Genomic DNA, 27,081 nt, shown 5'->3' with positions numbered 1-27,081 from the left:
TGGAATTTGGGGGAATCATGGAGGCTTCCACTGAGATTTCAAAGGAAGGCCTGAAAGACCTTGCAAAGTGTAGCAGGGTCAGAATCCTTGCAGGCAGCTCCTGAGAGAGTGATGTGTGAAGATATGAGAAGGAATCTGAAGCTGCAGTGGAGACTCCCAAGATTAGGAAATGCCAGTAGCATGGAATGTATGCTGAAGAAAGCTGCAGAAATTGAGCAGAGACAAGCCAAGAGAGAGGCCATGTGGTCTGCAACCAGCAATGCCACAGGGGAGAGTATACAAGCCCCGTGGAAAAAACAACAGGATGTCATGTGCCCCAGATGCTGAAATGTAGGTACAAGACTTGTTTGCTCAGCAAGTTTTCAGTCTTGCTTTAGTTCCATACTTTCTATGCTCCTACTTCTCCCCTGTGGAATGGAGATGTTTACTCTGTGCCATTATATATTGGATATATATATATAATTTGCTTTTGATCTTTACAAGGGAGAACATCCAAGAATTTGCTGTGAGTCTCAGACGATATTTTGGACTTGGACCTTTGGGGAATGCTGCAATTGTTAAGCCTATGGGGACTCTTGGAAGTGGACTAAATGTCATTTGCATTCTGAGATGGGCATGAACTTTTGGGGGACAGGGGAAGAATGTTGTGGTTTATATATGAGGTGTCCCCCCAAAGCAGGAATGTTTAGAAGTGAAATGGTTAGATAATGAGAGCTATAAACTAATCAGCAAATTAATCCAGTGATATGGATTAACTAGGTGGCAACTGCAGGCAGGTCGGGTGTGGCTGGAGGAAGTAAATCCCCGGGGTCGTCTTTGGATTACGTGTTATCCCTGGTAAGTAGGGCTCTCTCTCTTTACTGGCTGTCATGTTCTGAGCTGCTCTCTTCTGCCACACATTTCCACCATGGTGTTCTGCCTCAGTTCATGCCCAGAGCCACAGAGTTGGCTGACCTTGGACTGAACCTCTGACACACTGAGCCAGACCTTTTCCCCCTCTATGTTGTTCTTGTCAGATATTTTGGTTATAGTGATGCAGAAGCTGATCAAAACAGCCAGATACAGGATTCTTGGTTGACCATCTATTTCCTTCAACATTTTGAAGAAGTGTCATTTTACTCCCTTCTGACTTCCATCTTTTCTGATGAGACACAGTCATTACATTATCTCCAGCATGATCATAATCTGGGCTACAACTTCCTTCACTCAGTTTCAAATGCCCCTTCACTTCCATTTGCTTTCTGTCCTCTAAAAGCTTACTGAGATAGCTCAGACAGTTCAGTAATAATCCCCTTCTGCTCCTTGTTCAGCAGCCTTATTCTTTTAAAAATTTCTGTAATGATCTTTTAACCATGGTCTAAGGAGGAAAGGGAGACTAGTATATGAACTTAGTCACTATTTAAACCAGATATCTTATGCATCCTGCTGTGGAAGGGCTGACCTCAGCTTTGAAGTCCCAGGAGCCACATACCTGGTATGTTTTAAGTTGTCAAGGCTTGTTATCAGGCACTTGAAATATGCTTCACAGTTTTTTCTTAGTTCAGTAATTGAACAGGTAGAAAATCTTATTCTTCATAGTCTTTAAATGAATAAGATATAGTAAAAGTTATTCTGCTTTACCCAGTATTTTAAGCTTTTCAGAGTTAAACTAATAAAATTATTGGTAGAAAAAATTAAACTACTGTCACAAGATATGTACTTAAAGGTAAACATAATTATATATTCACAACATTTATATATTACATATTTAGATAACAAATATGTAACAAATATATAATTGATTAGAACTTCATATTGTAGTGTTCAAAATGCTGGAGCATTTGGTACACCAAATAATGGTTGATGTTGTGAGGGGTCTTTGTTCTTATGATGCTGTCATTTAGGTAGTAGAGCCGCAATTTCAGATAATTTATTTGGTTTTAAACAGATTTTTGGTAAAGGAACAACAGCCTACCCAGAAATATGAGCCAGTGGTGCTTCTTAAAAGTATGATTTTATGAGGATTGACTCAGAAATTGTAAAAACATGGTTTTTAATGTTTGAGAGCAAAATAGAACCCAGGAAACAGACCTTCATAATAACCTCTCTGAATATGATTCTCGGCTCTTAGGTAAATGCAAACTGCTTACCTGGTTTAGTGTTTCTTAAAGCACTAAAATCACAGAAGCTCCACTTAGAAATTCAGATTCTCAGTCCCACCCCAGACTTTCTGAGTCTGAAATTCTGGGGATGGGGTTCAGCAGTCTAGGTTTTTAAGAAAGGCCCTCCAGATTATTCCAACGGGGGTTGCATGAGGAATCATTTACCTTTGATGAGTTTTTAAATACCTGTGCCTTTGAGGTTGATTTAAACCTGTAGGAATAACTAGTTTGGTGTGATTGCTGATGGAAAAAGTTAGGGAATGTAGAAAGCAGGCCAAACTTTATCCAAAACCAGCTTCATCTATTGTTAACATTTTATTTCCTCTGTTTTATCACAAGGTGTTTTCAGAAGAATCTGAGTCAAACAGTATGTTTCTAAAATGATGAAATAGCAGGGTTCTCGCTGAAGTGTTGTTTTTCCATGATCTGTGACTAATCTCCTCAGAGCCCAGAGACTTCCCTCAGGTGTGTCGAAGGTGTGAGATCATAGAAGCCTGTGCATAGTGAACTTGCAGACAGTGTATTTTTAAGATGGCCCCAGCCCTCTCCCTGAGGAGTGACCTCCTTAGAAATGTAGAAGGGCATCTGAAAAACAGAAAAGCTCTTTTATTTTTTATATTGCTTGCCTGACTCTGAGCAGTGATTTAAGAAGAAAAAGGAATTTATTTGGCTTTTTTGTTGTTGTTGTTGTTGTGCTGTTTGTTTGTTTGTTGGAGGTCACAGAGTTAGAGGCGAGGACAATTCAATTTTTGAAAAGTGTTTTTGTTTTGTTTCGCTACATAAGGAATGGTTTAATATTTTAAGAACAAAATGCTACCTGGCATTAGGAGGCGGTTTTTGTACTGTCTGAGCCTCATCAACCTGGATGAATCTTCACTCAGCACTCAGAAGAGAGGGCCTGAGTAACATGCATTTGACAGTAGGGAAGGCATCTTAAAGGAAAGAAAATTTGGGCTGAGGTTTTAAGTTATTGTCATAGTGCATCTTTGGCTGAAAAGAAAAGAGATCCATCCCTCCAGGAGTCAGAAAAAACACACAAATCTGTCAGGTGGAATATCTACAAGAAATTAGGAATATAAATGTGACCAGGAAGACTACAAAAGGCTGTGCTGCTTTTTGCATTCGCACATTCTGTCACATAGTCATATGCCTTAGCAGTGACTCTGAGACAGTGAAGGCGTGACGTGACTCCTACTTTAGAGATGAAAAAGTTGAGATTCAGAGGGTTTAAATAGCCATAGTGGTGGTGGTGGTAGCAACATTTTACTGAATATTAATCCACTTCTTCATCTAACAAATACTGAATTCCTGGGTATCAGGGACTTAGAGGCTGCTTTTGCCAAAAGCATTGACACTTCACTTGGGCCTGCAGATGTCCGGTGGAAAATTCTTTTCCATACCACCAGAGCAGCACCCAGAAGTTGCAGCACCCAGTTTCATTGCCTGAAACTTAAAGGCCTAACAAACTCCATCTTACCTTTCCGATTTATTCTTTCTCTGAGTTGTTCTCTCCAGCAATCACCTTGGATTCCAGGAACAACAGGTCTGTTGATGAACAGTTGTGACAAGAGTCAAAACAGCAGCAACTTATTATTGACAAGGCTCCAAATAACTGACTCTGAGATGATGATCCACCGGGCCATAGTTTGACCACGTCTCCTTGACTGTGTGTGCCTTCCTCACCCTCTGCTTTTGTTCCTTGCCAGTTTATAACACTGTAGCTCTTGTTGGCCCCTTGAAGACAGGGCTAAGGATGCTGGTCCCCCTGTTTTTTCCTAGTATGACTATGTTGAATAAATTCCTTTCCTTCTTCACTAACATTTTTTTCTACTCAGTCTTTTAGGGTGAATGACTGGACGTGGTCTGGTGAGACTCCCCAGAATCAGCCTCTGGCCTAGAGTTTCAGTAATACCTCCTACAACGCCACATCCCATTCTAGCCTTTGGGGTGACAACATTTGATAAAGCAGATCAAGCGCGCACGCACACACACACACACACACACACACACACACACCCCTTCTGCTTTTCTGGAGTTTATATTCCAGTAGGGGAAGGCAGATGATAAACAGGATAAGTAAGTAAATTACACAGTGTCTTAGATGTATTTTCTTCATAATTCCTATGACGAAAAATTAAACGGGGATGATTTAAGTTTTAAGTAGGTGGCATATAAAGTTTAGAAAAGAAGGCTGACATACTGGCTGAAGTTAACAGGATGACTCTGGTTGCTTTATGTGTCAGGTGTGGAATTAGGTCTGTGACCAGCTCTCGTGTAATCTTTTCAGTGACCCAGCAGGGTTGATAGTCTTGGAGATGTTAATAAATGTGCCTAGGATCACAAAACTAATAAGTGCCAACTACTCTATTAAAAATGTGTTTCAATTTTATAATCTTATACTTTGACTGAGTTCCTATTAGACAGGAGGAGGCTGAACTGTGTAAGGGGAACAGCAGTGAATAAAGATTTGGATGAAGGCTCACAAAATTATCTGAACAAAGCAAAACAAATTTGTATATCTGTGGAAAGGAAAACCTATAAAGTTTCTTACAAGCAAAGGAATTATAACTGGAAATCAATTATGTAGAATTCAGTATAGCTTATTTAAAATGCATAGAATAACAACTTCCCATTATTTAGCATAGGGTCTATTAAATAAACTTTATGGGAATCCATTGATTTGAACTGAGCTCCTGCAATAGATAGACGAAACCAAAATGGAGTCACAGGTACAAAATGCCATGTAATAAAACTGTAGCTTCAAAAAACTGGAAATCCCCAAACAGGCTAGTTTTCCAAAAATGAAAAAAAACCAGGAGATTCTCAACAACCAACAGAAAAGGGCCTATTCAACCTGACCTGGTACACTAGGGAAGTTCCCTCTGTTTCAACCTATGCAAAGAAAGTAACCTGATGAAAACCAATCTACTGTTTCTATTTAATAGCTCTGGCTTTCAGCAAATTATTTGATTTCTCTTTATCTTCATTTTCTCATCCATAAAATGAGAGTAATATATGATCCAGCACTTGTGCTTCTTGGTCTGTTTATCCAAATGAGCTAAAAATTAGTTCCACACAAAAATCTGCAACACAAATGTTTATAACAGCTTTATTAATAATTTCCAAGTTGGAAGCAACCAAGATGTCCTTCAGTAGATGAATGGATAAACAAACTGGTACATCCAGACAATGGAGTATTTTTCCATACTAAAAAGAAATGAAGTATCAAGCCATGAATAGACATGGAGGAACCTGAATGCATATTACTAAGTGAAAGAAGCCAGTCTGAAAAGGTGCTGGACTGTGTGATTCCAACTACCTAACATTCTGAAAAGCAAAAGGGTAGAATAGTAAAAAGATCAGTAGTTGCCAGGGATTGGGAAGAGGGAAGGATGAATAGGCAGAGAATGGGATTTATAAAAGGCAGTAAAACTACTCTGTATATCATAATGTTGCCCACGCGCCGTTGTACATTTGTCGGAACCCATAGGATATACAACCTCAAAAGTGAAACCTAATTTAAGCTTTGGGCCTGGGGTGATAGTGATGTGTTGGTATAGATTCACCAACTTAGTCATAAATGTACCACTTCACAAGGAATATTAATAGTGTGGGAGGCTGTCAATTATTATTGACATATGGGAAATCTCACCTTCCACTCAATATTATCATGAACCTAAAAATGCTCTAGAAAATAAAGTATTTTTAAAAAGTGGGAAAATAATGGTACTCAGAGGGTTTAGTGAGAATTAGATGAGTTAAGATATAGGAGTCCCTTGGAACAGTGCCTGTGTTTTGGTTATTATTATGTTATGAATGAGCATAACAATTTATATGGCTTTCATAAATTCACTCATGTACTTCCATGGCTAGTTTTGCATATGCAAGTTTAAATTCTTCAACCTAAATTCTTCTATGACTGCTGTCTAGAATCTAATCCTATTGACAGTATTTCTCTAAGTGTGAGCACAGGACCTCCTACATTAACCTGAAGTGTAAATTGATGAGGTATAGATTGTTACACTCCTCCAAACTCCCTAACTCAAGCGCTTTAAGAGTGGAGCCAAGGAATCTGCATTTCTACAAATACCCAAGGTAATCTTGATGCATTCCAAAGGTGGAGTGCAGAGCAGGGAGCATCTGGGAAGGATTACGCCGTTTCTGACCTCCCAGGCACTGCTAAATGCAGCGGCCCACTTCTCTCCAAAAAATACACATGGAGGTTTTGGCAGAACACAGTGTATCTGGAAAATAGAAGGGGAAGGAGTGATCTAAGCATTCTTCAGTCATCTCAGAACCTGGTCTCTGTGTGAAATGACTTTTTTATGAAGTCGAATATTGTTTATATCAAACTCGTACTTCGTGACTACTCTTCTTAACCTTATGAGTAATAGTTCATTGCTGCACTTAAGTTTTAAGGAGTAGGCACTAATTAGAGTGTGACTAATTCTAAACAGTTGAGTCACTGGGGGGGCTTTTAGGGATAAAAAGCAAACTGTAGGATAGAGTAAGCAAAATACTTGTCATGGGATGAGGAAAGGAAATTATATAATATGTGATTGTGCAGTGAAATGACAGAATTGCTATTCAAACCCTTTTTCCCCTGATTCTACAACCATATGAAATAAAGGCAGTTGTGAATGGAGGTAATGTTTTCATAAGTCCTTTTAGAAGCTCAGCCATTACTAACTACTAGCAGGACTATTGGACAGGTAATGAATAGAATCCTTTACAAATTCTTATAAAAATATGAGCAAAATGAAGTGAATACCAAGTTGAAAGGTGGTGGTTTGCAAGTTAAAATAACACTTACTGAATACCCTTTTTGCCAGACCTAATGCTAGAAACACACACAATCTCCTTCATTCTCACGAACCAGGAAAGCAAATATCATAATCCTCCTTTTACAGAAGAAGAAATTGAAAATTAAAATGATTCATATGGTTGACAACAATCAAGATTTCAATATGGAACTCTGACTCTATAGTTTAACATACTTTAACTATAATTTTTTTGATAGTTCTGTACTACTGGACTATAATGTTTTAGGGTGAAGGTAGTACACATGGGTACTGTTTCAGAGTTCCCTGGATTTGAGTTTTTTGAAGATGACCAGGGGGATTTCCACTTCTAACCAACTTTTGTTCAGGAAGGGAACCCAGACCAAGTTTTGCAGAGATATAGAGGGTAGAGCTCAGGGTGGCCAAAGTAACTAGAATTTGCAGAGATAAGGATTCAAACGGAGATGACCAGAGATGTGAAGATGGCATTCAAGGCTTTGCTAGCCCAAGGGGCTTGGTGGAATACTGATTTGTGTAAAATGTCTGAAGCTGGGAAAAAGATACCAGGAAGTAGACAGAACAATACTCTGAGCTCTCAGAAGACTGGCAGTTTTTCCTGCTCCCCCAGCCAGTGGGAAGGCCTTGTAGTACCCAAGATTCTAGCAGGTAGATGTTGCCTTAGCAAAAGGTCTAAATCAGCCTAAAGTAAAGGCTGGTAACAAAACTTGGAAAGTAAGCCTTGAAAGGATCCAGCTGATTCTCAATAACTATTCTAATAAGACACTATCCCCCCATCCCCCCAAAAAAGTAGCTGAGACCTGTTGAACAAGTAGTGGATATTTCCTTGGGATTGTGCAGAAAGGGTTAAGAAAGGTAGAAGAATTACTTTTCATTAAAAAATGTCTGAGCTCAAATTGTTTAGTAAAAAAACACAGTAATGAAGCTTTACAAATGTAGGTAACTTACAAGTAAGATTTTTTTAGTTTGAAGTGGACTACCTTTTATTCTGTAAATTAATTCAATACATTTTATTAATATGAATAAATTAATATTGGTTTATTAATTAATTTTCTTATTTCCTATTACTAAACTACTTCAGAGGGACAATACTTATCACCCCCAAATAGGAGACATTGAATTGGGATTTACATCTTGAATTGGAGAAGGCCTTTCTTATTATAGAAGGCAGTAGAGATAGAAAGTGTAAAGGAAAGATTTTTCAGTTTGGACTACATGAAAAGGTAAGACTGACAGGCAACTGTAATTACCGTAATTACAATATAATAAACTTATTTTAAAAAGATTTGCCACACATGATAAAGAATTGACATGCATGAGGAAGAAAGGAGTAACTGTTCTAATAGGGGAAAGAGCAGAGCTCTGAAGCAGGAGTTTATTAATAGGAAATTAATAAGAAACCTCTGGAAAACTGTACCATTTCATCAAGCAAATTATCAGCTGAGTATGAGATAATATAAAGATATTTTCAGAATGAAGAGATGTAGAAAGTTTTACTTTTCATTCCCCTTTATGAAAAAATTACCTGTGGATAAATCAGCAAAACCAAAGCAGAGTCCAAGAAACAATATCCTTGATTCAGGGGCACCCCAGGCTGACAGTTCTGTAGTAGGTCTATGAAGCATTGGTCCTCATTAGAAGAGGAATCCAAAGAGCTCAGGAAAAAAATATCTTCAAAAAGCAGGTAGATAATAAGATTAAGGTAAAGTGATTAAGAAGTCGAAAGATCATTAGACTGTGGTAAAGATTTATTTACTAGTGTCAGTAAGAAAACAGTGATTAGAAATCTGGGAGAAGTCTGTATAAGAAATATATTGTCCAAATCTGCAGTGGAACAAAATAAGCCCTTGTTTTAAGCAACTGATAGAATGAAAGAAAAGATAACCCATTTGACATGGATGCTTAGAGTGTTGTACTGTAAGCATCACAGGACTGTAACAGAAAGCTACCTGTGCTTTTTACTGTATGGGTCTGAGTGCAGTACTTGATTTTATTTTTTAATTACTTGTACAGATTATATGTGTATATGCAGAATACATAATTATTTTGTCTCACATTTTAGAATAAATCTATAGACAAAGCATGAGAAATAATAGATTAACTGAAAATTAAACATTAAAAAATTTTATATAATAGAAATGATATAGTTGGCAGAACTTGAAAATAGAGAGGAAGGGAGACTGGATAGGAAAACTAATTTACCTGTTTTACATAGAATAAAGATACCATTTAAATTCATAGGAATTTACATAGAATCAAGACATCATTTAAATTTCATAGGAAATTAGATGGTTAAAAGATGTTATTTAAAATTACAAAGGTAATCATGATGTATTACATGGGAAAAGGTTTGGTATGGGGTGGGTGGGCATGAACCAGCTTCCTCATGTTTTGCACCAGAAATTCAGTAGTATGATTTAGAGATGACAACATAAGAATCAGAGGTCTAAATATACTGATACCCTCCAGAATAACCAAAGCAAATTTCTAAAGTGTTAATCTCTGGAGAATAGTACTTGACTTGGGGGATAGGAGGTGGGACCTTTTACTTTTCATTCTGTATTATTTAGTCACTTTGAACTTTTACTTATGTTTAACCATCCTTAGTCAATGTCTGTTTTTAACTTCTAGATGTTTTACAAATCATTGTTAGCCATTGTTAATCTGTTGATGCATCCTTCTGTCTTGAGATTGCTGAAAAACTAATGTGCTGATAGGCACATGAACCATCCCAACAAGGGGGGCGGCTGTTTTTGTTCCATCATACCACATCTGGGGGATAGACTTCAGCTGTTGTCTGTAGAACATTGACAACAATGGACTGAAATGAATGAATAGGAAAGGGTATCCAGGCTGGTGAGGCGGTCTAGAACATTCTATATGAAGAATGGTAAAGGGAACCACTGATCCATTGTTTGGGAAAATATAAACCAGGAGTGAGGGGAACATGACCACCAGCTTTAGATTTATGGAAGAAAGGGTGTATTGTTCTCTATGGGCAAACATAGAACCAATGGATAAAAATTAGAGAGTTGAAGCAATACAAAGAGCTTTCTAGCTACCAGAGCTGTGTAATGATGTCACTGTTAGTGTTCAAACAAAGATCTAGTAGAGGGATGCTCACATTCAATTAGGATTCTGCTAGAGGACTTGTAAGGTTCCTTACAAATTTAAATTTCTGGGGGGCTAGTTAGAAAGAAATTCTTAAGGTATTCCACCATCATACTGTACTCTTGGTGATCAAAGTATACAATTAATTCAACACATGTTTTTTAATAGCCATCTCTTGGTGGACTTTAGAACACAGAGATAAGATGTGAATACATTCCACATGAATAGACACTGCTCAACAGATGTCACGAATGTGCCCTGTATAGGCTGTCCCCTTCTTTAGAGGCATAAAGATAAACCAATCGTGGTCTCATGACCGCATGATCTACAGGGAGACAGTTAAGTAGAGGTGTTTCATTCCTTTATAGCCGAAGAACAGGGTGGAGTCAAGGGAAGCGTAACACAGAAAGTGCTGCCTGCCCTAGCTTGCACTGTCACTCCTGGTCTGTCCCTCAACATGCTGGGTCATCTTGGACAGGCCAGGAACCTTCTCTGTAACGTGTTCATAACTTTGACGTACAAAATAACCAGGGCTAGAATCCCAACCGTGGTAGAATTCTATGATTCCAATATGGTTATAATTGTTTTTTCCTCATCAAAATGTTTCAAGAATTTATAAGAGTAATATGTTAAATGTTTTTTCCTCTAAGAGTGTGTATACACCCACACCCACCCACACACACACACACACACACACACACACACACACACATATTTTTGCATATGTTGGGTAAGCACTCTACCACTGGGCTACAGCCCTGGCCCTTCTAGGTTTAATCTTTAATGGGTATCCTTTATGTTTTTTTCTCTTTTTTTTAGTACCAGGGTTTGAACCTAATGATGCTTAACTGCTGACCCACATCCACAGCCCTTTTTATTTTTTTAATTTTGAGACATAGTCTCTCTAAGTTGGTTAGGGCCTTGCTAAGTTGCTGAGGCTGGCTTTGAACTTATGATCCTCCTGCCTCAGCCTCCTAAGTTGCTGGTATTACAGGCGTGGGCCACCATGCCCAGCCTTAATGGGTATCCATTCAAGTTAAGTTTTTGCTAATGAGTTTCCTGGAACTCATTAACCTTTTATTTCATGTATTTTTTAATATTTATTTTTTAGTTGTACCTGGACACAATACCTTTATTTTATTCACTTTTATGTGGTGCTGAGGATTGAACCCAGGGCCTCACACATGCTAGGCTAAAGCTTTACTACTGAGCCACAACCCCAGTCCCTATTTCATGTCTTTATGTAACATTTCCTTTGAAATGTTAAGCACATTATAAAATTTTACATTAATTAGTATGATATTTATGACATTAATATTTCAGGAAATTTTATTTATATTTTAGATCATTTCTGTATTTAATTTCTGTATTTGGAAGGGACACAATTTCATCAAATTTTAAATTTTATACCTTTTGAGCATTTAAAAATTGGTTTTAGAAGTAAAATTTTACCAGAATTGAATTTTTCAAAGAATCATTGAGATCCATGAAGTGATTTTTTTCCTCCAGAAATAAACAAATGCGTCAAGGAAAAACACTAAGGCTGAATTTAATTACTATTCTTAATTTTTTGGTGCAAGAGATTTCAGTAGGTTTATAGAGCCCTTTAAGAATCTCCATAGTTTATTAAAGTGATTATAGTATTTAACCTCATAATCATTGATACTCAGAATATGATTTTTAAAAAAAAATTTTTAAGTTGTTGATAGACCTTTATTTTATTCATTTATATGTGGTGCTGAGAACCGAACCCAGTGCCTCACACATGGTAGGCAAGTGCGTTACCACTGAGCCCAAGCCCCAGCCCCTCAGAATATAATTTTGCAACAACAAAAACATTAAGTCTTCCTGGGGACCCCAGACCTTGACCACAACCACAAGTATCACCCTGGACCCTAGTCCCCAGTTTTCAGTCAGGAAAAGGGCAAAAATTGGCACCTCTTTTCACTGTGGGGTAAGTAAGGTCTTAACCATGGCTCCTGTCAGCCACAAACTGACCAGGAAGCAGCCTCACAAGAGTTCACCCTCGACTGCAGGGGTGGAGAAACCCACCATCACAGGCACTTGTAGCATTTTTTATGTCTACATCTTATCTTCCCAGTGGACTCCAGATGCATAAGGGAGAGAATGTTTTGTTCTCTGTCACCTCCTTATTGTCGAGCACATGTGAGCCATATATGGGATTTAGGTTTCCTAATAGCAACAAAATGAAAAGAACTAGGAAAAATTAATTGCAGTAATGTTTTACTTAACCCACTATATCAAAAATATCATTTCAATGAATGATCAATATAAAAAAATTATGAGATTTTATTTTCTTTTTTGGTACTACATCTTCAGAATCATGTACTTTGCATTTAACACATCTCAACCTGGACTAGCCACATTTAAAGTGTCAGTAATCAGAAATGATTGCCATATTAGACAGCAGAGGTCTGGCATATTATGGTTAATTAGTAAATAAATATCTCTCACAGTAACTTTTAAAAATCTTTTCCCCCCCCTCAATAGATTACCATGGCTGCGGGAGTCTTGCCTCAAAATGAACAACCGTATTCCACATTGGTGAATAATAGTGGGTATGCTGCAAACATGAAAGGTAATATCTCTTTAATATGCTTTTTATCTCTGTTCAAACTAGTATTTAATAAGTCGCTGTGTGAATGGATGTAAAAGAAAAGGTTCTATTCTTCATTTTAGAATTCTAAGGTCCAGGTGTTATTTAAGGCCTTTTTGTTTATTTCTGCCTTACCATTTTGGCCTTTTAGAATTTCTTTTCATTAAAACCCTGAATAATAATCTTGGCCTTTTCAGAAGGGATGTTGCAAACAGTGTTTGTCTCCTACATTATTATCTTAGACTGAAATTATGCGTTTGTTCCTGTCATCAAACGCCTACTTGTGAATCAACCATTCATTTTTTCTCCTGTAGTTACTTGCAAGTGTCACTTATAAAGCACATTCAGAAGCCCTCAAGTCCTACTTCTCTCTGTGTTATTTTTTCTCTCCTCTGTTGCCCTCCCACACTGTTTTGATTTTCCCGTGGCACCTCAGCTAAGGAAGCGTGCTGTGACTTGGACTCCTACTGCCACACTTGCCCCTCACTCTACCACAGTTCTAAGCCGAGACCTGCCCAGATTCTACTTTGGCCTTGTTGGCTGTGTTATTCAGCTTTCCATCACTGTGACAAAATGTCTGAAATAATTCATCTTAAGGAGCAAAGGTTTATTTTGGCTCATGGTTTCAGAGGTTTCAGTCCGCGGTTGAGCGACCCTGTTGCTTTTGGGCCTGTGGTGAGACAGAACATGGTGGCAGAAGCAGATGTGCAGGAAACTGCTTACCTCAGGCTAGCCTGGAAGCAAAGAGAGAGTGAGGAAGGGACTGGAGTCCCAATATCCCTGTCAAGGGCACACTCCCAATGACCTAACTTCCTTCCATTAAGTCCCCTCTCCTAAAGGTTCTGTCACCTCCCATTATACCATGATGACAAGCCTTTAGGATAATGGGCCTGTGGGGGGACACTTAATATCCAAACTGTGACCTTGGCCTATAAGTGTTAGCCAGGAGGGATGTTGATTAATTTTTCTTCATAACGTTCCTTGCACTATTTTCTAACTGCCCGCTCTGGGTTTTACCTAAGTTCACTTTATTCCTATGTATAGGGAAATTTGGTAGAATTTCTTCACAGAGTACGGATTGGATGATGAAAGAGCAGAAGAGGAAGGGCTAACTGAAGGGATTTCAGTTCAGTGTCTTGCTGGGAGCAGTCTGTTCTCAAAGTAGATGTGTTCTTTTTGGAATCTGGCCACTCCACCAGGGGGAGCTCTCTTACATCAAGAAAACTAGGACTCTCCCTCTTGGCGAAATTTCAGATTCTTGTAGCTCCTCCTCCCCCTCCTCCTCCTCCCCCTCCTCNAATGTTATCTTTTAGTTGCTGTTTCTCAACAGGGGCTCTATTGGCTTTCGGGGGTGGAGCCCCTAAGTATTGAATGACATTTAGCATTCCATGGCCCCACCATACTAATCCAGGAACAACCGAAAAAAAAAAAAAATCATGTTCCAGTAACAACCTAAAAAAAAAAAAAAAAATCACTACACATTTTCAGATGCCTCCAGAAAGGGAAGGTTGTAACATCTCTATTGTGATCCACCAGGAAGCTGATTTTTACTTTCCAAAAATATTTTTTAATTAAAATTTCCCTCATTATACAAGTGTAGCTTTTTAATTGGAAAAAAAATACAGAAAAATAAAATGTACTTTATATCCAACTTTCTTGAAGTAGATATTTATAACGGTAATCAATTATACTTTATGGTGTTTTAGGGTGAAAGTAGTTTTTTAAATGTTGGCCAATGAATCAAAGGAAAATTTAATGGGAGGTACATGTATAATAAGTATTTTCAGAGAAAAATAGAAAACTCATCAAGAACTAGCTTTGGAATGAGACAGACCTAGATTTAAATTTTGGTTCTGTTACTCCAAATCAAAACAAAATTCACCACTTTTATACAGAGTAAGATAAATGTCCCCTTGTCCCCATGTATTTATCATCCCCCAAGTACATGCCCAACCTTAACAATTTCAGACACTCACTTCCTCCACTCACCTCCTTTGCATCTGTGTTTCTTTGAAGCAAACTTGAGGCATCACGTCATTTTATTCATTAAATAACCCACCATTGTTTCCATACTAAAATAATAAACAATTACTTAATATAATCAAATACATAAACCAGTGTACAAATTCCTAATAGATATATCCCATAGATGTACTTAGGTATAACATTTATGTCAGAATCAATACATTATAGTTGGTTGCTATGCAGCTCAGATCTTTTTTAACTTGGGTTTTGCCTCTTTTTCCTGACAGTCTATTAGTTGAAGAAATCAAGTTTTTTTTTTTTCTTTTTCTCCTGTGAAGCTTGCCATGGTCTTTATTTTGCTAATTATGTCCATAAGATATTTCCTCTAAGCGGGAGGATGGATATAGTGTTAAGTCAGATTGTTTCTTTAATTGGAAAAAATATTTCGTGAGGGATGCAATATTCCTCATGGAAGGATGTCCATGATGTCTCTCCCCCTTTAGGTAATGTTGATTTTTTTAAATTTTGAAATAACTTCAAACTTACAGAACAGTTGGAAGGAAAGCACATTAAAAACAAACAAACAAAAACAAAAACTCGTATTATTCACCGTAGATCCTCATTTGAATTTGTCAACTGACCCAGTAGGATATTTATGTTTTTCCAACCCTTTCAAGGATCTAGACCTTGGTGGGCCTTTCTTGACTTTAACATCTTTGAAGATCACAGGCTAGTATTTTTGTAACGTGCCCTTCAATTTGGTTTGTCTGCTGTTTCCACATGGTGAGTCTGAGGTTATGCATTTTGGGTAGAAATGTCACAGAAGTGACTGTTTTTCTCACCGAATCCCTCAAGTGCCACAAGGTGTCATTTGTCCCATGATTCGAAATGTTTGTCGTCACATCATTAAAGTGGTATCTGCTAAGGTTTACCCACTATAAGTTATTCTTTCTCCCTTCATAGTTAGTGATTTATGGAAAGATGCTTTGAGACCATGTGAATTTCCTTGTTCCACATCCAGCTTTGACCCAGTAATTTTAGAACCCATTTATGTTTTTTTGCCTGAATTAGTTATTGTGATAGATAACTAAAGGGAGATTTTCAAATTCCATCACTCATCCTTTATTTACTGTTTGGCATTCTACACCGTAAAGAAGAATTTTTTCTTCACTTATTTATCATTTTATTTTAGTGGGGAATCCTATTTTGTTCAATGGAATATAATCTTATTATCAGTTGATGCTTCAGTTGTCTTACATTTGTCCAATAGGAGCCGCTTCAAGCTGTTAACTATGTTCTTTGGACACATCTTCACCATTCCTGCATTCTTTACTCTGTGGCCCAGTAAGATCTTCCATCTTGTTCTTTCTCTGCTCCAACCCTGAAATCAACCCTTCCTCTAAGGAACCATTGTTCCTTTGAGTGAAGAATAAGTACTACTTAGGAACCAAAATTTGGGCATGCTTACTACTACTGGCATGTTAAGATTCTCACACTTCTCAGGGGACCAAGCTGGGGAATATGTGTTTGTACATACACATACGTATCTACCTACTTTTTACATGTATATTTATTGCTATTTCTATTGACACATATTGAAAACCATGAATTCATACTGTTACTTTCAATTTGAATTCAACATTATCTATTGTTCCAGCTTTTCCTTTTTTTGTTTATGATTTTCTTCTCCAAGAATGAGAGACCTGTGCTCACTTCAGCAGCACATATATTACAACTGGGATGATACAGAGGAGATTACCATGGACCCTGCTCAAGGATGACACACAAATTCATGAAGCATTCCATATTTTTCTACAATCTTCCCTTTTATAGTTCATCAGCTACAAAATAAAATAAAACTTTTGCATGATTTGCTGTTTCAAGAGAAAAAGAATGAGAAACCTGGCTCTTCTTACTCCTTATGTGCTTACTTATGTACTCAGCCTCCCTTTACCTGGCCAGTCTTTCAACCCTGCACAGCCATTATCTGCCTCAGCAATTTTTTTCCACACAGAGCCATACTCTGCCCAGCCACATACTGTATACCACTCTGCTAGTTGCCTTCCCTGCCTTATCCCTGACATCTGTTAGATGACCTCTGCTTAGGGCTACCTAGTGTTTTTTTCTTTTCTTGATGACACATATATTTGTATATTCTTATACATTGAAATGTTGAGATAAGTAGATATTCCTATAAAGTTGTAAGAAATAGTACAGAAGAATCCCTCTTTTCCTTTAGTTTCCACTAATAGTAACATCTTAAGGAGCTATAGTATCATAATCATCACAGCCAAGATTTTGACATTGTTACAGTCAAGATCAACAGGAGGGTGCCTCTTGCTTCCTTTTATATTCAAGGCAATTGCTTATGTTCCCTAGTTTTATAATTTGTCATTTTAGCAAAGTTATGCAAATGAAGTCATACAGTGCATAGCCCTTTAGGATCGGCTCTTTGTTCATTCAGTGTAATTCCCTTGAGTTTCATCCAGGTTGTCATGTGTTTTGATAGTGTATTCCTTTGTATTGTAGAGTAGCATTCCATGGTATGGATGTACAACAGTGTGTTTATCTTGTCACTCATTGAAAGGTGTGTGGGTTGTTTCCAGTTTGGGACTATTATGAATAAAGCCACTCTGAACATTCACGTGCAGGTTTTAGTGTGAAGATGAGTTTTTATTGTTGTAAGGTAAAATCTCAAAAGCATACTAGGTCAGGTGATAGTTGCCTATTTCATTTTATATGAAACTACCAAACTTTTCTAGAGGTGTAGAACCATTTTACATTCTTACAGCACTGTATAAACAATCAAGTCCTCAGCAGCATTAGGTGTTATCACTGTTTATTCTAGCCATTCTGACAGGCATGTAGTAATATCTCAGTGTTGTTGTTGTTTGTTTTTCCAACGTTGGGGATCCATCCTAGGAACTTGTACGTGCTAGGCAGGCACTCTACCACTGAGCTGCACCCCCAACCCCTCTTTGTGGCTTTAATTTGCATTTCTCCAATGGCTAATGATTATAACCATCTTTTCATGTTCTTATCTGTCATCTGTGTATTCTCTTCTGACCTGTCTATGCATGTCTTTTGTCCACTTTCTTAATTGGATTTTTAAAATTGTTGGGCATTAAGAGTTATTTATACAATCTGGACATTAGATCTTTATTTGACATATGCTTTTGAAAATATCTTTTTCCAATCTGTAGCTTACCTTTCCAGATCTTCCTGATCTTTTTCTGAGAAAAAGTTTTGAATTTCATAATGTCCAGTTTTTCTTCTGTGTATTGTACTTTTGGTGTCAGGTCTTCAGAATACAGCCTATTCCAGTGTCTTGAAATTTTGTGGGTCTGTTTGTAGATTCTCTCTTCTGTGTCATTGATCTGTACATCTGCCCTCCACCAACACCACCCTGTTCTGATTACTAAAGAGTAATGCTTCCCATTTATTTTTCTTTTTCAAGATCATTTTAACCAGAATCTGTGACTTTTCATAGAAATTTTAGAATAAGCTTATGTATGTCAACCAAAAGCCTTTCTGGGATTTTGATAAGAATTAAACCTATAAATCAATTCAAGGAGATTTCCATCTTTACTATGTTGACCTAATCCAAGAATTGACCCATTTCTTGTAAGTTGTCAAATTTAGAAGCACCAAGTTATGTGTACTAGTTCTTTATTATTTTTTAATAATAATAATATCTATCTTGATAAACTGTTTCATTTCTTACATTGGTCATTGTGTCTTCTTTTCCTTTTGTCAGTCTTTCTAGAAATTTATCAATTTCATTTTTTCATAGAGCCAGCTTTTAGTTTGATTCTCATCATTGTTTCCCTGTTTTTATGTTTTGATTTATGTTCTTACTTTTTATCCTTCCAATGATTGCTTTGGGTTATTTGCTCTTATTTTTCTATAGTCTTATGTTGGAACTTAGATTATTGATTGGAGACCTTTCTTCTTCTCTAACATAAGCATTAAGTGATATAAACTTCCTTTACCACTCTGCTTTACCAACAGCTATGTATGTCGTACTTTCATTTTGATTCAGTTCTATGTGTTTTGTAATTTCCTTTGAGACTTCCTCTTTGACTTATGAATTATTTTTAAGTTTGATGTTTAATTTCCAAGTCTTAGGAAATTCTCCCTATTATGTTTCTATTATTGATTTTTAGTTTGCTTCCATTATGATCAGAAAAATATTCTCTGTAAGAGCCTTTTTTTAAAAAAAAAAAATCAATGCCAAGACATTATAATTAAAATTCTTGTGGATATTTTCAACATATCATGTATTTCTTGATTGTTTCTTCTCACTCATTGTGATTTTCCTAGTTTGTGATATGACAAGTGATTTTCAACTACATCCGGGACATTTTGGATCCTAGGTTTTCTCCTATTAGCAGGCAGTCTCTCTGTTGAGGTCTATCTCAGGACAAGGTCAGTGTGTGTATTCAGATCCCTGCTCAGCCTTGCTGACACCATGCCAACAAAAGCAAGGGCCTCCCTGCACATGGCCAGGTGGAATCTCAGCTCTCCCACCAGCTCTGTTGACACCTTCATGGTGAAGATGGGGCACTGCCTTGCACTGTCATGCTGTCTTTGAGCAGGGGCGTAAGATCAGCTCCCTGAATAAATAGGTTGCTAATGCAGGCCCCACTGCCACCTGAGAGGGGAAGTCGAAGGTGACTCATACCACTTTGTTGCTGCAAGATGTGGCTGAAGCTGATTTCCCTGCTAGGCCCTGGGGACCTTAGCAGAGGAGGAAGTAGGAAGCATAGTACCAACTACCCTGCCTCCTGCCACTGCTTTTCTCCTCATGGATACCATGTGGGGATACCATGGGGCTCAGCTTCCCTCTGGACCCTGTTGGCCCTAGGGAGTGGGTGGGGAATGTTGGTCATCCTGCTTCATTCTGCCTTATTCCTCATGGATGGCAGGTAGGAGTAGGGAGGCTCAGCCCCCTTCTGGGCTCCACTAACACTAGGGTAGACAGGCCATGCCAGCTAGCCTGGCTCCGTGCTGCATTGTTCATTTATATTGCTGCAATATATGTGGAGGTTTGTATTGTATGTGGAGGTTTGTCTCCCCACCGGCCTTCCTTAAGACATTAGGGGGAAAGCAGAGTGCTCACTGATCTCAGCTTGCACGTCTCTGATGCTGCATGGGTGTGGAGGTTTAGTTCTCCACTGGGTTACTGACATGGGATGGATAGTGAGCCTAATGTTGACTATCCATGCTTCAAAACCTGTAGTAAGACTTTTTTTTTTTTTTTTTTGTACCAAGGATTGAACCCAGGGGCACTTAACCACTGAGTCACATCTCCAGCCCCCCCCCCTTTTTTTTAATGTTTTATTTGATACAGGGTCTTCTTAAGTTGTTAAGGGTCACAGAGTTGGTGAAGCTGGTTTTGAACTTGCAATCCTCCTGCCTCAGCCTCCAGAGCTTCTGGGATTACAGGTGTACACCATTGCACCTGGGCTGTGATAAGACTTCTTGTTGCTACGTGATGGTGGAGGCTCAGCTCAAGCAAGGCCTTCATAACACGGCTTTGGCAGAGGAATTGCAGCACTTCCAACTTCCATTTGATGAGGTGCGGGAAATTTTTTTATGAAGAAATGACCACTCAAACATTTAAAAAATTATTGAGATATAATGAAAATTATATAAGCATATAACAATTTAAATTATACTATGTAATTATATAATGAAATTCAGCCTTTTGAAGTAGTGTATACACTTGATTTTTAGTGTGTACATGAGATGGTACAGTCACTACTATCTAAATTCAGAACATTTTCTCAGACCAAAATGATACCATAAACCAGTTAGCAATCTGTCCCCTTTCCATCTTCTCGCTCGCTGGCAGCCCTTAGTCACTTTCTGTCTCTGTTGATTTGCCTATTTAGGACATTTAATATCAGAAAAATAATACAATGTGTGGTCTTTTGTGTCCGCCCTTTTCCACTTAACATAACGTTATAATGTTTTCAAGATTTAACCATGCCTTATCAGCACTTCATCCATTTTATTTGAATAATACTGCATTGTGTATATGAGATTTTGTGTCTCCATTTGGGTTGATGGACCCTGGATTGCTTCAGCATTTGACTACTACAAATAGAACTGTTATGAAAATTTGCAGACACGTTTTTATGTGGATGTATTTTTGTTGTTGTTGTTGCTCTGGGCATAAACCTCAGAGTGGAATTACTGTGTTTAACATGTTGAGGAACTAACTGTAAGTCAAATTGTTTTGATTTGTGTATCCCTAATGACTAATAATGTTGAACATTTCTTCATCTACCTATTGGCCATTTGTATATCTTCTTGGGAAAAATGTCTATTCAAATTCTTTGCCCATTTTTAAAAATATTTATTTTTTAGTTGTAGTTGGACATAATACCTTTATTTTATTTATTTATTTTTTTGTGGTGCTGAGGATCGAACTCAGGGCCTCACACGTGCTAGGCAAGTGCTGTACCACTGAGCCATAACTCCAGCCCACTCTTTGCCCATTGGGTAATTGATCTTTTTATTCTTGTGTTGTAAGCTCCTTACATATTCTGAACATATTAGTTTACTGTTAATTAATTATTGATTATTATTAACACTAGTTTTTTGGTTTGCTCTTTCTGGCTTTCTTCATTTGTTCTTTTGAGTTTGAGTTCTTCATTTGTACATCAGCTAGACTACCAGAGGTAGTTTTTGAGGTCACTCTGAGGTTTGTTCTTACTCCACCAGAGTACTTCTTAGTTTATCTCTTTCTCTGGTTCTCTCTGGTAGTCTAGCTGATGTACAGTTTCTCTCATTGCTCAGGTAGCCACCAATCTCCTCTAAATTGCTTAACACCAAAGCCTCCCTTCCTTGTTTTTGAAAGCATCCATAGGCGTGAACTTAACCTACATTTGTTCTTTTGAGTTTGGAGTTATTGTTCGTACTTTGTTGCTTCAGTACAACTCTACTTCCACCTGTTTCCTGTATGTTTGTTATATAGATTATGTTTCTGTTTTGTTACAGATCCAACAGTGCAATTACACGCTTATTATTTTGTACATCCATATTTTTTAAAATCACCTAAAGGAAGAAAAGAGAAGAAATAAACATTTATACTATCTCATGTAATTAGTGTCTTTTATGTTATACTCCTTTGTAATTTATGGGCATCCTTCCTGTTACATGCAGGAAGTTGTCATGGATAACGTGGCTTTCAACCTGAAGAAGTTCCCTTTAGTATTTCTTGTAAGGTGGGTTTTCTGGCAACAAATTCTGTTTCTTGTTTACCTGGAAATACCTTTAATTTCTCTTCATTTTTGAAAGATAATCTTGTGGGGTAAGAGATTCTTGGTTGAGCTGGACACAGTGATGCGTGCCTGTAATCTCAGCAATGCGGGAGGCGGAGGCAGGAGAATCATGAGTTTGAGGCCAGTCTGGGCAACTTAGCAAGACCCTGTCTCAAAATTAAGATATAAAAAGGGCTGGGGATGTCAAAAGACCAGCACTGGAGGGGGAAAGGAAAAGATTCTTGGTTGAGAGGGTTTTATTTTCAGCACTTTGCATATGTCATCCCTCTGCTTTTTGATCTCCATTGTTCCTGATGAGAAATAACTGTTAATCTTGTCCTTGTCTCTTATTTTGGAGCATTTTTACTATTTTATTTTTTACCATGGTGTTTCCTGTTGTATATCTTTGTATTATCCTGCAGAGAGCTGGTTGAACTTCTTCAATCTATCTTCAAGTTCTCCAATTCATCCTGAAGCTTCAAATCTGCTCTTCAGTGAATTTTTCATTATTTTTGTACTTTCCATTTTATTTATTTTTGAATTGCCACTTGCTTTTAAAAAATGATATTTCTTTATTGATAATCAATCTGAAGAGAAAATGTCATCATAGCTTCATTTACTTTTTTTTTTAAATCTTTTAGTTGTTGCTGGACCTTTATTTTATTTATTTGTATGTGGAGCTGGGAATCGAACCCAGTGCCTCACACATGCCAGGCAAGCGCTCTGCCCCTGAGCTATAATCCCAGGCCTCTTTACTTTTTTTAACTTGGTATTTCTTTTAATTTAGTTAATTTTTATTGTTACATTCTAATTATACATAATAATGGGATTCATTTTGCCATATTTGAATGTACACATAATTTAATCAGTTTCATTTCCCAGTTTGTTCCCTTTCCTTCTCCCTGATCTGTTCGCTCTACTCTACTGGTCTCCCTACTATTATTGTCATTGTTATTTTAATTAATGCATTATATTTATATGTAATTGTGATTCATTATAGTATATTCGTATATGGACACAGCATCATTTGGTAGATTTCATTCCCCAGTACTTTCCCATGGCCTCCTCCCTCCCTCTTGATCCCCTTCCTTTTCTCTGTTGATTGCCCTTCTCTTTTCATGAGATTCACCCTTTTAAAAAATTCTTTTTCTTGTTTTCTCTCTAGCTTCCACATATGAGAGAAAACTTTCAACCTTTGACTTTCTGGGTCTGATTTATTTTACTTGATATTCTCCATTTCTACCCATTTACCAGCAAATGACATAATTCCATTCTTCTTTATGACTGAGTAGAACCCCATTGTGTACATATACCACATTTTCTTTATCTATTTGTCTGTTGATAGTACCTAGGCTGGTCCATAACTTGGCTGTTCCAAATTGCACTGCTATAAATGTTGTTCTACATGAATCAATATAATGTGCTGATTTTTAATACCTTGGGGGTATATACCAAGCTTCCTTTACTTTTTTAGGCATTATTTCCTTTAGGTCTTCAAATATAATGCACTAATTAAAGGCTGCTTTGAAATCTTTGGCATATCATATGTCTGGGCTCTCTCACAGATAGTTCCTATTGACCCCTATTTCTTTCCATCTCCCAATTGTTGTTGAAACTGGAAATTTTAGATGTTTGGCTTGTTTTTATTGTTGTTTACTTATTGCTTTGTTTAAAGATGACCATTTTAGTGAAGTCTGTTTTCTCCATAGTTTAAGGCCTTTGATGTGACTCCTCAGAGGATATGATCTGCGGCTAGGCAAACAGTCACCTTGAGATATCAATGAATCTATCAGGGCTCTCTTTCTCTTTCACAAATCTTACTATTAACCCTAACCCCTAACCCTCAATTGTTAGCACACTAGCTTGCTGGTTCCACTAATTGCCCTCTGATTACTCTGTTGTTTGACAAAGCCTTGGAACATCTATTGCTGCACAGTCTGATCTAGTTAAGTTTGAGCAGTGGTAGTTTTTGAGGTCACTCTGAGGTTTGTTCTTACTCCACCAGAGTACTTCTTAGTTATCTCTTTCTCTGGTTCTCTCTGGTAGTCTAGCTGATGTACAGTTTCTCTGATTGCTCAGGAGAAACCTGAGCAATCAGAGAAACTGTATATCAGATTTGGTGTTAAGCAATTTAGAGGAGATTAGAGCCACCAATCTCCTCTAAATTGCTTAACACCAAAGCCTCCATTGCTTTTGAAAGCATCCATAGGTTTTGTTCCAGATAAAGATAGTTTTGGGGGAGAGCTTCAGAAATTAAAGACCTTCTCCCTCTCTACAGAGTCTCTGGGCCATGGCTCTAGGGCTTGGGGCAGAACAGTGGCCGACTTCTCTGAGTAATTTCCGTGCCTTGCAAACTGAGTAGGGGCAGAAGCTTCTGGTCTTCATGACTTTCCTGAGTGTGGAACTTGTGATCTCTATAAACAAGGTAGAGTGAGAGCACTTTAGAACCAAGAATTCTCAGCTTACTGCACTAAAAAAGATTAGTAAAGAAAATTAAAGATCTAAGTAAATGCAAGATGTCCTTTGTTCATGGATTAGAAAGCTTAATATTGTTGACATGTCAGCACAACCTAAATGAACTACAGATCCGTTGTAATCCAAGTTAAAACTGTAACAATGGTTTATGCAGAAATAGAAAATGATCCATCACAAAAATTCAGAAGAATCTCAGAGGATTTCCAAATAGCCAAAATAATCTTCTGATATATTGAACAAAGTTAGAGGATTTATTTTCTGATTTCAAAACTTTCTACAAACCATGTTGATCAAAACAGTATAGCAATGGCATAAGATAAACACAGACCAGGGGAATAGAATAGAGAGCCCAGAAATAAGCCCTCACATGGTCAAATGGTCTTCAAGAAGGGAATCAAGACCACTCAGTGGGGAAAGGACTGTCTTTTCAACAAATGGTGTTGGGAAAACTAGATATTCATATGGAAAAGAAGGAAGCTAGACCCTTACCTTATTCCATTTACAAATGTCAACATGGATCAAACACCTAAACAGCTAGAAGTCTAAAAGTCTTAGAAGAAAACCTAGGAATAAAGCTTCATGATGTTGGATTTGGCAGTGTTTTCTCAGGTATGACACCAAAAACACAGCAACAAAGAAAAAAATAGATGAATCGGACTTTATCAGAATTAAAAAGTCATGTGCATCAAAGGATATTATCAGTAGAATTACAAGGCAGCCTACAGAATGGGAGAAATTATTTGCAAATTACATATTTAATAAGGGAGTGCTAAGAAATTATTTGCAAATCACATATCCAGAATATATAAAGAGCATCCAAAACCCAACAACCAAAACACAAACAAACGCTGGGCACAGTGGAGCACACCTGTCATCCCAGCCCCTCAGGAGGCTGAGGCAGAAGGACCACAAGTTCAAAGCCACCTCCGCAACTTAGAAGCCTGGGTAACTTAGTGAGACCCTGCCTCAAAAATAAATAAATAAATAAATACCTGGGAGGTTGCTCAGTAGTTAAGCACCCCTTTAATCCCTGGTACCAAAAACCAATCAAACAAAGAAGAGCAAAGGATTCAATAGACATTTCTCTAAAATAAGATATACAGGTGGCCAGATAAACACATGAAAATATGCTCAATATTATTGGCTATTACGGAAATGGAAATAAAAACCAGAATTAGATACTACTATATGCTCATTAGAAAATACCATACACACACACACACACACACACACACACGTATGCACACATATGTATTAGTGAATATAGACATATATATGTACATACACATACATACACATATATCCAAAATAATAAGTTTTGTTAAGGATGTGGATAAATGGAAGCTCTTGCATGTTGGTGAGAATATAAAATGGTACAGCTGCTCTGAAAAACAATATGGCAGTTCTTTAAAAACTTAAAAGTAGAATTACCATATGATCCAGTAATTTAACTTCTGGCTATATACTCAAAAGAGACTGAAACAGGTATTTGTATACCCATGATCACAACAGTATTATTCATAACAGCCAAAGAGTAGAAGCAACTCAACTATCTACCAATAGATTAAAAAAAATAAGTACAATGTGATGTATATCTGTGATGAAACGTTATTCAGCCTTAAAAAGGAAGGAGATTCTGACACATGTTGCAACAGGGGTGCACCTTGAGGGCCTTATGTCAAGTGAAATAAGCCAATCACTAAAGGACAAAGATGGCAAGTCAGCTCAGGGAAGGCATCTAAATCATCAAATTGATGGAGACAGAAAGTAGAATGGTGGTTGCCAGGGACAGGGGGTAGGAGTGGGGGACAATGCAGAGCTGTCCTTTAATGGGTGTAGAGTTTCAGTTTGGGAAAAGGGAAAGAATTCTGGAGATGAATCTTGGTGATAGTTGCACAACAATGTGAATATACTTCATACCAGAGAACCGTATGCCTAAAAATGTTTAAAATGGTAAATTTTGTTATCTATATTTTGTTGCAGTTAACGAAGAGAAAGAAGGAAAAGGGGGAACTTCCTCTTCTTTTTTTTTTTTTTTCCCTTCCTACCTGAATAATTCCAAGAGCCTCTTAATGGGGCCCAGCAAGGTTGGCATATACACCAGTGTATGGGGTGAAGCTGTCATACTAGGCCACAAAGGGTGAAAGGGGAATTCATGTGGGGCAGCCCAGCAATGCTGAGATGTAAGTCTGAGGTCTGAATGGGAGGTTGGCCTAGCCCGGGGTGTCAGGACTCAGGTCAGGATAGGAGGGCTCCTGAATGGTGGAATGATCTTGCATGGAATATTAGAATACATTTAGTGCCGTAGTCTGGCTGGGCACAATTTAGGAGCCACTTGTCAAAAGAAACGAACTTTATTTTTAGAAAACACACAGCTCCTCAGGAAAACCTTCAGAGCCCAACTGCCACCACCGGCTTCCCACAAGCTTCTCTCCACCTCCCACAATCCTCCTGCTCTTGAGGCCGATTGGCTGGGTCGCGTGGGCGGAGCCAAAAAAGTCCCCCAATGAGCAGCTCCATGGTCTGAAAGGGCAGGGAAATAGCCCAATGAGCATCACCGCAGAGGAGCCAATCAGTTGGCAGCTAGAAGTTGCTGGGGCCGCTGTGAGCCAATCATCAGCTGGCAGCTGGAAGTTTGCTGGCAGCTGGAAGTTTGCTGGGGCCCCTTCTGTCTGTGGCTCTCAACAATTTAGGGTGAGTGG

At 37.9% G+C, this 27,081-nt stretch overlaps 1 protein-coding gene and 1 non-coding gene across 2 annotated transcripts in view; both read left to right on the top strand.

The window, feature by feature from the left end:
* Window positions 1-27,081, top strand: part of Ptpdc1 (protein tyrosine phosphatase domain containing 1) — a 69,995-nt gene that overhangs the window by 18,061 nt on the left and 24,853 nt on the right. Inside the window, exon 2 of the mRNA XM_015506293.2 lies at window positions 12,563-12,650. Coding sequence (XP_015361779.1) covers window positions 12,569-12,650 — 82 coding nt within the window. The 5' untranslated portion in view covers window positions 12,563-12,568. The remainder of the gene's footprint in view (window positions 1-12,562; window positions 12,651-27,081) is intronic.
* LOC125615960 lies at window positions 16,339-16,445 on the top strand. The gene has a single exon (XR_007346563.1). It is a non-coding gene; the product is annotated as a U6 spliceosomal RNA (small nuclear RNA).

Source organism: Marmota marmota, unplaced genomic scaffold (genome assembly GCF_001458135.2).
Source record: "Marmota marmota marmota unplaced genomic scaffold, marMar, whole genome shotgun sequence".
NCBI classification, from domain to species: Eukaryota; Metazoa; Chordata; class Mammalia; order Rodentia; family Sciuridae; genus Marmota; species Marmota marmota.
The sequence above is the reverse complement of the archived record's forward strand: the minus strand, read 5'-3'. Positions and strand labels throughout refer to the sequence as shown.